Here is a 14,920-nt window from a genome sequence, read left to right on the forward strand (position 1 = left end):
TACCAGCCATGAGTGTGGTCACTCATCAATATTCTCCCGTCCGGCAACACTTTTTAGTTTTACTCCAAACAGAATGACATGGACACAGGGCATCAGAGACCGAATCAGCATCATGGCATCAAAGTTCATATAAGAGGAAGTTTTTATTTCTTTTGTAGGAAACTTCACTCAGTTTTGGTTTGTTTGTTTGTTTTTGGAACCAGGGATCGAACTCACGACTTTGTGCTTGCCAAGCAGGTGCTTATGCAGCTGAGCTAACTCACTGGCCCAGTTTTTCTTTTCTTTTCTTTTTTTTTTTTTTTAATTGAAGACAACCTCTTTTTGTTTTTCAAAACGCTGGCTGTTTTTTCCACTACTGAGTACTGCAGATGGCTTATAGTTATTTACTTTTGCCAACTATCCCATAATTTCAAGTTTTTGATATTTGATAAGTTTTGATATTCTGTGGTTCTGTATGTGTAATCTCTAGAATTTCAACATTTTACTAAAACAAAAACAAATTTTAAAAAATCCCAGACTGCATAACATAACTCTGCCCAGAATGTGTATAGAATCTCACATCTCCTTAAAATAATAGAATTAAGACTATTACTTAACAAATTACAGCTTGTACACAAGCACTTCACCTTCTTTGTGGAGTTATGGCAAGCTTTTTAATAAGTGTATAATTCTTTTTCATGATTTAATGAATTCATGATTCACCCACAAATAGTAAATATAACAAAGGTACTGCATTTTAAAAGCCATTCATAAATATGAGCCAAACACTTTAGCTGAGTATTCATTCAGTTTTCCTATGGAATGCCCAAGTACCTTCCTAATTTACTCTATTACTAAGAACCTGGACTCAGGAGCCTCAAAAAACCCTCACAGAAGGAGTCATTCATCATCAGTATACCATTCTGTATTCCAGAAACCAGATTCACTAAACACTTGCCCAAACCAAGCCCAGTGATGGAAATCACAGTGTGAAAGATGTTACCTTTTTCTTAAAGATTACTTGTAATTCAAACCAGAAGCTAAAAACATATGAACTAGGGCTAACAAAGAGCCACAAGGGGAAAGGAAGGTATATTGTTATGTAGCATATAGATATCAATGTAGAAAGAAAAAGGTACTATTAGTGTATGGTACTCTTAATCTGAAATGTCACTGCCCACATTTCAATGGAAATGACACAAAAATTGGCAAAAAATGTAACAGGACATGGGATAAAAATTAAAGCTAAATCTGGCAGACAGCATGGAATTAAATAGATATACACATGGAAGTGGGGATGCATATAAAAACAGTGAAATCTGAATATATCTGATGGCTTCTATCACTATGTGTTTCTTGGATATGTTATTTAGTAGTAACTTATTGGAAGAAACTGGTTGAAAGATATACAGATTTCTTCACGTTACTACTTACACGTCAAGTGTATTTATAACAATCTTAAAATATTTTAAAGCTGTGACAATCATAAATTAGTTTGTTTTAAAAAAGATTGGCTAAATCAAAGGCAAAATTTTAAAAAACGTACCCCACTGACCAGTAAGGTGACTGCATGGAGAGATAACAGATTAGAACCCAATAATTTGTATCTTAAATGTTTACTGATGGAAATAAGCCATTAAGATATAGTGTATACTTATTTCTTAAGTGAGAGAGAGATACGAAAGTTCTTGTGAGAGCCTCCTTGAAAGCCATTATGGCCATAAATATTTAGGGAACCATATTAGGATGTACAAGAGGATGGTATTAAACTCCTAACATATGTGCTTTGAAGACACTAAAGAGATCACTTTTCCAGAAAAGTGCCACTCTAAATGCATGTATCAGTTGTTATTTAAAGATAGGTTGCACGTTGGAATTGGTACAAGCAAAATCCAGCAACATGGCATAAAGGACATCAGCCATCTGTGTGCATAGGCACCAAAACCTATATGTGAAATTTCACATTTGAAATGCAGTCTTTTCAAATTAATACATAATTCAAGAAGAGGAATGAGTCAAGTTGTGATGTGTGCTGTAGCAACATAACTGATAGAACACAGTTAGAGAACAATTAAAAGAGATAAAGATGAAAAAAGAATTTAGAAAGAACTATGTTAATTCTAAGAAACTGTTGAAAGGTGGGAATAGAACACAAATTTAAAAGGATAAGGAATGGAATGGATTTGGCCCGCGCTGCATAAGATAAAGCACTGTGATTGAGCCCTGAATATTAGTCTTGTGGAATAGGAGATTGGTTGAGATCTTTAGGGTAGAGGCATTTATAATGTAAACTAAACATTGTAGGAGGAATTTTTGTGTGTTCAGAAGTTGAATTGTATTTAGAACAAAAAAAAAGTTTTTTAAAATCCATGAAATAATTAGTTGTATTTTGCTATTTAATTTTGGACTGTGAGAGTTTGGTAAGAACTAAGGATCTGGTATATGCTTGAGAGGTCAGAGTTGGAGTCTCCCAGGGGTTGCGGGTTCACTGTGCTTAGCAGAGACAGAGGATCTCCTGTTTATGGATTGTGGGGAAGATGATGTGACCAAGAGAGGAGGATCAACAAGGAAAGCACTCCCATTTAGCATAAATGAAGTGGCCAGTCACTAATATTTTCAGCATTTTTTTTTGCAAGAAGACTAACTTTAAAACTCAATAGTTATCTAAGAAAGGAGAGCTAAATATTCAACTTGTAGCTATTTTCTCTATTGTTTGAACTGAATACAACAAAAAACACTACAGATAAAACATGACTCAGCAAAATTTACTGAAATTTTAAAAAGTTAAAACCAGGAGTATTCAACTCACAAATAGTCACCCAAAATATGATTGTTTGCACAATGTGTTTTGCTAGTAGCAAATGCCATCTGCAATTACAGATATTAAATTTGAACAAGTTATAGTGTATGGTATGAGGTGTCAAAAATATCCAGGCAATTTAGTGATTGCTATCACAGGCTACATCACTGGAAAATTAGAAAACTAAAGCTAACAAAATTTATTAGACTCCATATTCATAAAGCCAGGATAAAAAAGTGACGGAAGTAATTAAGAAATCAGATTCAGAAGGCAGTTTACACTCAAATAAAGTGTTTTCTAAAGCTGCATTTTGTTCGCTTAAAAGCAATACCCGACATCAGAAATGCTGCTGAAATTTATTTTTACTGGGCAGACTAAAAACTTAAGGTTTCAAAATATTTTTATGAGATTTTCCTTTTAAGGGCACTAGGCTGAATTGGGAGATGGAGGCTCAGCTGCCACTACTTGGCTAGAGGGACAGACATTACTTAAGACTCTGGGCACACTCCTGCCTTTAGGGAACAACACATTCGCGGAGCTTCACTCTCCCTAGTGTCCTGATAATTCAGAGAATGGCGATCTGCTCAATCACTACTGATTGTAAATACGGAGAAAAATCTTTAACAAGTCAAGCCTAGAAGCCAAAGAAGTGATGAACTAGTTAATACAGCTAAGCCTGTGTTTTCAATTCCCTGTGTCATTTAGTATTTAATGTCCTGCCTTTCTCCTTTGCCCTTCTCTCCTGAACCTCCTACTTTTCCTATTATAATCAGAGAAATGATTAATATTTGTTTGAACATCTGCCCTTTTGGAGGCCAGAGTCCTGTGAATCTGACAGCTCTGAAATAAGTTAGCTTTGCACTTGAGATTTTAATGTAGTTTTTGATTGCATTATTTATTCAAAAACAACCGCTGGCAGCTGACACATACAATAATTTAAGATTTCCGTGAGGCATGTGTCTGAATACTCCGTGGCGCTCTGCAAGTGTAGAAGAGATCAAACTAAATAATGAACATGTAAATCCCCAGGACCTGCCACTAAGGGGTGTTGCCTCAAACTAGGGAGTATTTCTCAGGAATTTATTGACTGCACACTAAGAAATAAACAAATGAACTGCTTTTTTTGTAAAAACAAATTGTTAGCAAAATAAAACTTCTTGTCCCCACATTTTCTGTGTGATATAATGTTTTGAATTTTTAACACTGTTTGCCATTTGTGAGGGTCTCCAGCTAGAGCCACGAAAAATAAAAAAGCGCTACACTATGCAAAATCTCTCTATGGTTAATTTTATAAAATACCATCAAATATGATAGGCACCCTTCTAGTTAACAGCTAAAACAGAGAAATGAATTTCATGGCCATGTTTGAATCCATTTAAGATCGACCCCCTCTTGAATAAATGCCCCTCTGTACAATTTTTTTTAACTGTAAGTGGGAATTATATTCTGTTTTGTTTAATATACACTTTTACTGAAAGCACATTTTTCTTGCAAAACTGGCAGGAGGCAACTGAGAATGAGACAGCGGGAGATCACCAACAAAAGTAGCTGTAGAAAGGGAATTGTAGGGGTTATGAAGCAAATGAGCTTGTTACCCAGGCTGACCAACATGCACCCTACATTTCAGAAAATAGTATGAAATGTGTAATTCTAAGGCTAGCAGACATCATTTTAAAACTATATATAGCAACTCCTTAGGCAAGCAATACTTCTTATATAAATATTTGTACTGAATTATAAACAAGAGGACTAAATTATAAACAGAGGAGTTTGTTCTTCAGGGGGTGCACACCCTCAGTGTAACATACCTTATTAGATAGATGATAAAAATAGTAACTGACACTTGCTGAGCCACATATTGTTCTAAGTGCTGGATATTTATTAAGCTAGTTTAATTTTTAAGGAACTGGGATACAGGGAAGCTATGTTGTAAGTCAAACGATGCCAGCTAGGGAGAGACAGAAAGGACTCACCCCTAACTGTTAGGTTCCTCAGACCTATTCTGCGTATTTCTCCTTAGTGGCCTGGATTCTTCCAGGTGGGCTTTTATGCATTTAATCCATGGAGCACCTGTGCTCTGGCTTCTGAATATTTTTGGCCAATGAGATGCAACATAGATAAATTGGAAGACAAGAAGACAGCTTATAGTATGATAGTTGTCATATTCCGCCCGAGGTCCTAACTTTTCCAGAAAGTTTTGTCCTGTTGCTTTTGCTGTATTCTGATGGAGGCTACAAATATTTGTCCCTCAGGTGTAGGGGAACCAGTATTTTTCAATTGCAGACAGACTTTGGGCCCTTCATCATTTACTGTTAAATTCCTATATTCTGCATCCAATTGTCATCATCAAATTCTCTTCAATTATCCCTCTGAATGAACTGCTTTTGTTTATTTGTTGGATATACTAAAAGCAAGACATCTTCTTTAAGATGTATCAATTAGCCATAATCATACAAACACAGAAAACAGTATGGTCACTTCATTACATTTTCGCAAACACTGGAGTATCTACAATAAATTTGATAAAGCTCTGCTTCTAGGAAAAAGAATAATCCAGGAAGAAAATCATCCATGCACTAAACTCACAGAACAGTAATCCCGAAAATGTGGGAGGCAGCCGGCCCCTGGACGCAGATGCCCGAACTCTGGTTTCCCTGTGATTTCAATCTGTTTCAATGGTTTACACCAACAGGCTGTTTCACTTAATACAACCAGACTCGTTTATCTCTCAAACAAGAAAAAAAAATCCCCATATACACATAATCTATGCTGGGGAGATTTTAATTGTTAAAGGCAGTAAACTGTCTGAAATACCAATTTACTTTTGAAAAATATAAGAAGTGCTGCTGTCACTTTATTTCAATTTATCAGTAAAGTAAACACTATTTCGATGGTTCTTAAAAATATGAAAGCCATTTGCTAAATTATCATTGTTCTACAAAATCAAAGATAAGCTTTGTGCATTTTGTTCCCACTGAGTTTGAGATGGCACAGTTTAGCTTTCTTGCTCCTAAAATTTCAGCTATCAAAATTAATGAATGATTTGTGAAACTTACTTGGTTTATTGGGTAAGAGCCACTACTTACTTCATTTATTCAGTCGTTAGGAATACACCTCAGTTTAGCTCACACATTCTGCAGGTGGCTAAGAATAATTGTCCAAACACTTACTGTGCAATCCAGACAGTGTAAGAAGCCGCTTTACTGACACTGAACACATTTCACTATTGCGTTTGCAAACAACTATGACTGCAAAAATAGATTTTTATTTGGGTGTCACTTTTGGCAAAGCTTTAAGTCTACATTTTCAAACAGTAAAATTCCAGACCCTAAAAATTCAACCGGTATCTGCCAACCTCAGTGAGACCCTCCTGTAGGTTTCCACTTAGCCTGTGAGATGACTTCATCATAATTATTTTCTTGCCCAGAGTCATATAAGATAACTAGAGACTTTACTTTCCTTGTTGCATTAGGGAATCTCTTGAAGTATGTGGAAAATAATGAGTTAGAGGAAGAGAAAAACAAAAGAAAACAAAAACTGCAGGGGACTTGGCAGTTTTGACTTTTATGACTGTCATTGATTACCAGTTCCAGCCTGCTGGACTCTCCACACAGCTGTGCATGCTTTTGAGCTTAATATTTTATTTTGTAATTGAACATAGAAAATCATATTAGACCAGTTAATGTAGGCACTATAATTCAGATTTACTGCTATCAAGAAATGCAATTTCAGTTTCTATTTATATATACATATCTACATATTAATACTTTATATAAATGCATGAATGTGTATATTTTAAGTGTAGCTGCCACATCTCAGCTAATTTTTTACCCTCACTGCTACTTTTTTTTTTGCAATTAACCTTTATGGAAAAGTAAAAGTTATGAAAAATCAACATCTCATAGTCATAATTTCAACCAATATAGCCTATGCAAGCTTCAGTTACCATATATATAGCGTCTTAGAAAATTACTGAAAACAAATATCACAGCATTTAAAAATATTGAAATATCAAACCAAAATAATTCTATGAAACTTAAAAAGCAACAGTTTTTTAATTCATACCTTAAATGATTAACATAAAACTATTTTGCCAGTGATTTATTATCTAGTAAAAAATATCATATTTGCAATAAAAGTAGAAATTTCAAGAGCTTAAACATTAGGTCACCAACTACATACATATCTTACAGCCATTAAACTTTTAAAAATGTGCTAAAATTTTTAAATGCTATGGCAATAATAGCTGTGTTAAAGATATAATAAATTTTAAATCTCACTAGTGTACAGAAAGCAAAATGATTACTTTTGAAAGGTGTTTTCCTCTTTCCAAAAAAAATATATAATAGAGCATAGATTTTTGCCTGACCTTTCCTGTTTATATGCAAATATAAAAGATCAATAAACATTTAAGTACGCTCAAAAATCTGTAAAAACCAATATGCCAATACATGTTGTAACAATTTGCATGATTCCATGTGCAAGTTCAGAAATAGTGTATTGCTGTGGAAAATATAACACAATAAATGAGGATTCAATGAATCAAGATAGTTTTTGTTGTGTATTTAAAATTTCAAATACAGAGAAAAATTGTTAGTTAATAATCATCTACATTTATGCTGATCAAATAACTTCTCTAATCACTTAAATACACATAAAACTACTAGATTTTAAGTAGAAGTAATTATTCTTAAACATAAAATATAAATCTGCAAATGTATAAACAGAGCAATTGATATGCTATTGATTAGTTCATATGGTAAAATATCATGCAACAATGTCCTAAATGCAAGCAAATTACCTATACTTCTGTAATTGTAAATAAAATATCATTAAATAAAAACCTTCAGATTTAGATTAAGTCTTCCTTGAAATTAGGGAAGGCTGAGATCTCAGTGATGTTACCATTATGTTTTACTACCTAAATCTAAAATTTCCCACAAACATTTTTCCAATTAGACTATGAACCTCACTGTTGACTGTGGTATATGAGAGTATAAGGTTTCCCAATTAACTTTTCTTTACACTACTAATCCATGTTTGTTTTGGGGCTTCAATACAATACTTTGGGGCAGCTATTCAAGATGCCATCCTAAGAGCACCAAAGAGCACAGAGTGGGGAAACTGACAATGTTTCATTATCTTTACAACCTTTATGAAAAACATTAAGCGTCATTAATGACTAGAGCACAGAACGTGTTGTGACAAGTTGTGGCAATGAAATGTGTGACTGCATGAATACGTTAAACAGGAACTAACACACTGCCTAACTGGATTTCTAACCTGTGGCCTCCGTCTTTATTTGTTGTCTGGTACCCTGCCTTCTTACCTTCCTTCCCTTAGCTTTTTCCCTTCCTCCCTTCCTTTCTTTCTCCCTTCCTTTTCCCTTCTCTTTCCTCCTCTTTCATCCTTCCTTTTTCCCTTCCTCTTTCTTCCCTTCACGCCTTCCTTCCTTCCTTTTTTTTTACTTTATCCATTGGAATCAGTCACCAGTACCACTAGCCAGGAAATGTGATTTCACTGGCCAGTCAAGAATTAGCCCTTCTTATTTCATGATTACAATGAAGGGGGGAAATTTTACTACTGATAGTCTCGCTTTGTGACATAACTTCCTTCATTTCATGATTTTAAAATGTCACATTGGAAAACTTAAGAGAAATTGAAAATTTGAAGCAGAACATTTGGAAGAACTAAGGCATTACAGTTGCTAACAAACGTTAAACATTCTTTCATTTTTAAAAGTACTCTTCTATCCTTAACATTGACTGACCACAGTTATGTGCAATTCTCACAGCTAAGCTTTGAAGAGACACACTCTAAAACTCTAGATATAAATTAATGAAGTGAAGAATTATAAAACTAAAATACATTGTTGCGTTATATTTTTCAAATTGAAATGCAAACCTAATATACTGAATACTGTTGTTTTGTGCTTCAAATTGCCATTTTATATATGCTAACAGACTAAAAATGTCCAAGCAAAGCAGCATTACCATGACAAAAATAAAGGAATGATATGTGGGAATATTTTTTACTTAAATCAACTATTAATTCATTCACAGATTGGTATTTTTCAGATGAAAATTAAGTTAATTCTTCTACTACATATAGAATTCATCTCCCATGTTCCCCTGAGCTTGAAAGAAAGAATCCTTTTTGCTATTTTACTTTTATATAAAATTAATTTTTAGAGTGATTAGTTTTTATAATAAATATAAGCCCAGGATTCCAGCACTCAGATGAAGGGACTATTTTTCAAACAGAAAAAATGTGGTAATGATTAAGATATCTTTTTTCAGTTTATTAGTAGAAATCAGTTTAAAGTGTGTCAACAGAATGGTTTCCATAGATAATTACTCTTTTAAAATATTCAAATTCTAAATATTTAGCGTTAGAATTTTAATCTAAGTGAAAGCTTGCACATTGCCTTGCCTTGAATTTAAAGCTTAACCTCTTTAAATAAACTATCAGTACAGAGATTTACACAGAACTGGGAACTATTCCTATTTTTATTTTGCACTTTTCCCCCTGTTCATTAGTGACAGTGACGTCCAACCTGAAAGCACTCACTTCTAAAAGAATTGTTGCTCTTGTCTTTTGAATATAATCATGTGAGAACTCTCTGATAGGTCAATGATATCTAGAGTTACTGCTTTTTGTCAGATCACCATTTTAAAATGCTTACACCTAGACTAAGCTATCGCTTCAAAAAAAAGAATAATAAGCGTAGCCTATATTCCATAGTTTGGAGACATTTAAATTGTTTAATGTTCTATAATCCTCAGGCTCTGGTAGACTTTTTTATTATCAAGTAAATTCTGAACAGATAATCCAGTAACACAGAAATAAATAAAGTCAGCATTTTTCTTTTCAGAAAATATGATGACTGAAATATCTAACAAGATTCCTATAATACTAGAGTTAAGTAAAACTCTGGGTTTAATTTCTAGTATAATAAACATAATATTTAGTAGTAACTCTATGTATCCAAGAACATAGACAAAATTTTAAAACATATATTTTATGATCTAGTAGCTATAAATATTTGTTAACTTGTAAGAATCTAAAATGACTCAAAAATCTACTGAAATCTATCACTCTTAATCATTCCTCCCTTTATTTGAATGAACTTTGATTTTTTAAAAAATAAAATATGTGCAAATTTGAGTAGAAAAGGTTGACATCTTTATATTGTATACTACCTGCATAAATGTTAAAGCTACATTGATTTAAATTATTTCAGCTGAAAGTGGGAAATTTATACCTACTATTACATGGCTTGGAAAATAATTGAAATGTAATTGAAGTCGAACATTTCACCGTATTTATGGACATTTTTCAGAATCACCTGCTTTGTACTGATTGTTTTAAGCAGTTGTAAATTTTTTTTTTAATTTTTAAGAGTCCCTTTGAAGATGTGGCAGATGTCGACTTTACCAATAATGCTGGAAACCATAGCAGGCTCAAAGTTACAAAAATGTTTAACACATATAAAAAGTAGTGGTGTACTCCTGTATTAAACTTTGGTTATTTTCAACTGTCCATAAACTATGATGGAAACCTAAAGTTCATAAATATTTCCTCTCAAACTACTATACTTTTGAACTTTCATCTGCGTACATTAATGCAGGTTTGTGGAATGGAAATGCCCGTAAAAGCTCACAGTGAAATTTTACATATTATAGTTTTAGCCTAATACTCGGAAAACTATATTTTGGTTGTTCATCAATATTTTCTAGTGCTAAAATTCTATTAGAACTGCATGACAAACACATATGCATGCAGTCTGGGTATTAGACGCAGGGGCACAGAACTTTGGTTCTAACTTTGCCTTGGATTTATTTATTGTATTTACTCCAAACTATAAATACTCTGTAATTATAACCCAGCTAATGTAGCATAAATGGTCTCTAGTATGAATGATTTTCATCTACCACTTTCAAACTTTGAGTTCAGAAATAAATTATTCTGTTTTAATGTTGAAATATTAAAACTCTACCGAAACCCATATTTATTAACAATTTACCAAAATTGAAATCCTTTTATATATTTCTTTAGTTTTTTCTATATCAACATGTCCTTATAACACTATGGAATAAAATAACTTTGACCATATGCAACATCATTACAGGAGAAATATACTATACATTCAAACTTATCTAAAGATCCAACAACCATCAAACTCAAACAGTGAGACTGGTGAATTGAATTTTATTCTCAGTAAGTGTATAATGCAAAGATTTAACTGGAAGTTATTGTGATATTTGCTTTTACCTAACCAAACATTTTTTTAAAATCCCATCAAAGTAAAGGCTCCTTCTAAATCCCAAGGGATTTAATCCTTGCTGGTGACTAATTGTGTTCCCACTCATGTTGCAGTATCTTAATATTTTATCCAGCTCACACAAACTTTTATTTTCATTTGTCTATCCAGTACCTTATTATCAGCTTCAGTATGTAAAAATAAGCTTTATTTTGTTGTGTAGTTAGTTTCTATTGATGGAGGAGATAGGTACTATTGAATCAGCCACCTATTGAAAAGAAATATTCTATTAAAATAATTTTTGAGGGAGTAAAAGTTTGAATATCACTTTCTCTTTTTCTCCCAACCAAAAGAAGAAAAAGAAAAGAAAAAAAGTTTCTTTAGGAAAATTTGACTTGCTCTAAGAAGCTTGAAAGAATCGGTTTGCTTCGGGAAGAACAAGAAACATAGACACCTCACTTCACAAAGTTACAGGAATCCTAAGAGCTCTGGGTGATTCCAGAGTTCTCTGACCAACCTGCACTGAGACCTGCTTCCAAGCTGTTGATCTTAAATGCCCAGACTGCGAAACAATCGCTGCATCTTAAAATTGCCTTTTCCCTACAGAACATAGAAACCTTCTTGCTAGGATTAACCTTTCAACTCATTTTCTTCAGAGAATTCCATCTGTACTTAGTAAAATCCATTAAAAATGAGTGACAGAGCTGGTAACTTCCTTAGATATAAACTAATTTGCGATGGGGCATTAAACGTTCACCCCTGACCTTGGAACGTAAAAGTTTGATTTTGAGATTTGGAGAGAACAGAATCCATCTCATACTAACCCTGCAGAGCCCTTGACACCAGCGCCACAAAGTTATAATGAAACACACTGCTCGATTATTGTCAGGCGTGAAGCATCTCGCCTGAAGCTTTACAATGGCGGGAATCTTCATACTTTGAAAACTAATACCTAGAATTGCCTTTTAAGAGTGTTAACCAACTAAGCAAAAGAAAAATGCGCCCTTATGTTAAATGATTTCTAAAGTTGGAACCCAGGTTGCCCTGTATAGCTAAGGAAGAAATCTCTCAGCGTTTCTTAATTATAGAAAATCTTTTGAAAACTGTGGGTACAGATAGCTAAGGACTTTGCAGAGTGGCCTGAAAACCGCTCCTTTCTCGGGATGGCTGCAGTGTGGCCGGCTAACCGCACCTGCAGGCCCTGGTCCAGGTGGGCTCACCTTTCCCAGGCTGTGTAAGAGGTCCCAGCAGCTGGATCTGTGCTTCTTGAGGGGACCCCTGGTGCACATCACCATCCGGCAGGAAGAAATCCAGCACTGCCAGAGTTACTATTGGCTTCCCGGTCCTCCGTGGCAGAGGATTTTGTTTTTCACGTTTGCCACTCAGAATAGCTCTTTAGATTACCATCATCCTCGTACAAACTACTATTAACAATCTTTCTTCAAGAACCTGGGCATATATTTCTTTTCTATTCTCTGATATATTCCCTCAAAACCTGAAAAAACCTTCTGAACTCCTAGTTAATGTCTTCCGCAAAAACGGAACGTTGTATCATTTGGAATAAGGCGCTATTTAAAGAACTCTAAAATCAGGAAAGAAAAAAAAAAAAAAAGCCTGAAACTTTTTTTTCTCATGCGCTCTGCCAAGTTCCACCGCAAGTTCCAAATATTGTGTAATAATTTGGAAGTCCAGTTAACGATGGGAAAAATCGAGCCGCTCCGAGTCAGGAATTTGCAAGTGGAGAGTCAAGGAGCTGCACCGGCCCGCCGCACGCACTCCTCACCAACAGCCGCACCCCGGGCGCAAACCCCGCCCCGACTCCGACCCACTGTCATGCTCCACAATCGATTTCACATACTGTCACTGGCCCTTTTTTCACGACCTTCTGGTAGACTAGTTTGGGCTCTTGGAGAGCTGAGGTCCGCTGGCTGCGCCTGCGTTGCCCTCGGGGAAACACGTGCCCGCAGGGACAAGACTGAAAGCTGCACCGCGGAATTTGGCCATCGGGAGCCGGCGAAGGCCGGTCGTCTCCCGTCCTCCCCGATTTCTCTCCGAGGTTGACCATCTTCCCAGCAACTCCCCGCCCCTTCCCAGCCCGCGCGCACTCTCACGAAAAGTGCTCCCCGCGCCCTTACCTGAGCTGTCGCTTTTCCTCTTGCCGCCCCCTCTCTTCTCCGCCTCCCCGGGTGACAGCGCTTGGCGGCCGTAGTCCCCGGGCGCGCACGCCGCCCCAGTCGGGGTGCTGGAGCCCAAACTGGAGGAGTTGGAGCACAGCACGGGCGGGCTGCTCCCCAGCTCCGGGGGCCCTCCCGAGTCGGGCTGGAGGCAGAGGCTGTGCCGAGCCGCGCTCGGCGGGGAGGACATCTGCGGGAGGGGCCAGCTGCTCTGCAGAGCCTGGTGCTGCTGCTGTTGGTGGTGGTGATGGTGGTGGTGGTGGTGATGGTGGTGACCTCTGTGATGCTGGCTGGCAAACATGCCCTCCTCGTTGGGGTATCCCGCGATTATGCAAGACGAGGAAGAAGTGGTGAGTTCGGGGTAGGACATGTGGTCGGATCTTCCATGCAGGGCCAGCGAGGACTGGGAGAACGCGTGCAAGCCTTGCGCGGTGGCGTGGGGGCTGCGCAGGCAGCCAAAGAGCGGGTGTTCCATAGCATGCAAGTCTCGGGTTCTGGGCAGAAGACTTCACGACACGGGTCCAAACTCCACCGCCACCGGCTGTCACTTTGCACTGGAAGTTCAGCGACTTTCCCCCCTCCCAAAGTAAAAGCAGCGCGAGTTTCCGCAGAGCTGGGATCGTCCGGGTCCTGCGCCCTAGCGGGCCGCCTCCTTCGCATATAAACACTGGGACCTGGAGGAGCTTCCCTGCGAGCTGCTCAGATGTCAAGAGTGGAAGAGATTGAAGCCAAAAGAAGGTGGTCCCAGAGAACTGCTTTCAGGGGAAACGGCTCTGAGAGGTTATAAATAGAGTGTAACGTGAGCCGGGGGCTGGCTTAGGAGCCCAGCGCTGACCACATGCAAACTCCCTCCAAAACTCCCGCTCAGTCTGCGCCACCGCGCGCTCCAGTTCCCCTTCCCACAGCAGGCTGGACACACACGGCGCGCCCACGCCCGCCCTGCCCCGCAGCAGAGCTCCAGCCAGCCCCAAGCCCGCACCCACTTCCCTACCCGCTCATTTTGCTCGGGAAACACGATTTGTCAGTGTCCTTTGAGAAATGTCACCTTCAGGAAAGCCCCGAGTCCGCCCAGCCAGGGAGGAAACGGAAGCGGCGCGGCACTGGAGCGCACGCTCGGGGCTAGCTCGGTGCGCGCCCTCCACAAGTTTTCCAAACTTCGCAGTTCCCGGCTGCTCTCCGCACCCCGCAGGGCGCTCAGCTTTCCCCAGCTGCGGTCTAGGGTGGGCTGCCAGGGAGCCCGGGCGCCTGGGCGGAGGTCGCTGGGTTGTGCACCCCGATGGCAAAGGGCCCTTAGGAGTGCGAGAGGAGGTCAGGGCGGTGTGAGGGGCAGGAAAGCGCGAGGCGAGGGGGTGCTGCGGCCTCCCCAGTGCGAGCCAGGCGGCGCCCCCTCCTTGCCAGCGCCCCCCTCGCAGCCTACCCAGTCCGGGCTCCGCTGTTTTCTATCCAGCGCTTCCTGGGTCAGGACCGTCCCGACGCAGTGTCGTCCGTGTCGCACTGCACGTGCACACTGCGCGGATAGTTGCCCTTCAGGAATCAGCTTAGGTCCCCTCATTAACTTCCAGGAGTTCATCCCCGATCTCCCCCGCGCGGGCTCCTCCAGCCCTGGCCCATCCCAGGGCTACAATGACTGAGAAAGATGAGACGTCCGTGCGCCCTAGTGCTGAGTACGCCGGGGACGCTTCAGGTTTCCTGGGTTACAGTTTG

The 14,920-nt window shown here is 38.5% G+C and overlaps 1 protein-coding gene across 1 annotated transcript in view; it reads right to left on the minus strand.

The window, feature by feature from the left end:
* Meox2 (mesenchyme homeobox 2) overlaps positions 1 to 14,124 on the minus strand; it is a 62,037-nt gene extending 47,913 nt beyond the window's left edge. Inside the window, exon 1 of the mRNA XM_003469843.5 lies at positions 13,178 to 14,124. Within this exon, the coding sequence (XP_003469891.1) occupies positions 13,178 to 13,691 (514 nt within the window). The 5' untranslated portion in view covers positions 13,692 to 14,124. The remainder of the gene's footprint in view (positions 1 to 13,177) is intronic.
* Between the last annotated feature and the right edge of the window lie 796 nt (positions 14,125 to 14,920).

The sequence above is a fragment of the Cavia porcellus genome, unplaced genomic scaffold (assembly GCF_034190915.1).
Source record: "Cavia porcellus strain 051 isolate PalLab524CR breed Dunkin Hartley unplaced genomic scaffold, mCavPor4.1 scaffold_2, whole genome shotgun sequence".
NCBI classification, from domain to species: domain Eukaryota; kingdom Metazoa; phylum Chordata; class Mammalia; order Rodentia; family Caviidae; genus Cavia; species Cavia porcellus.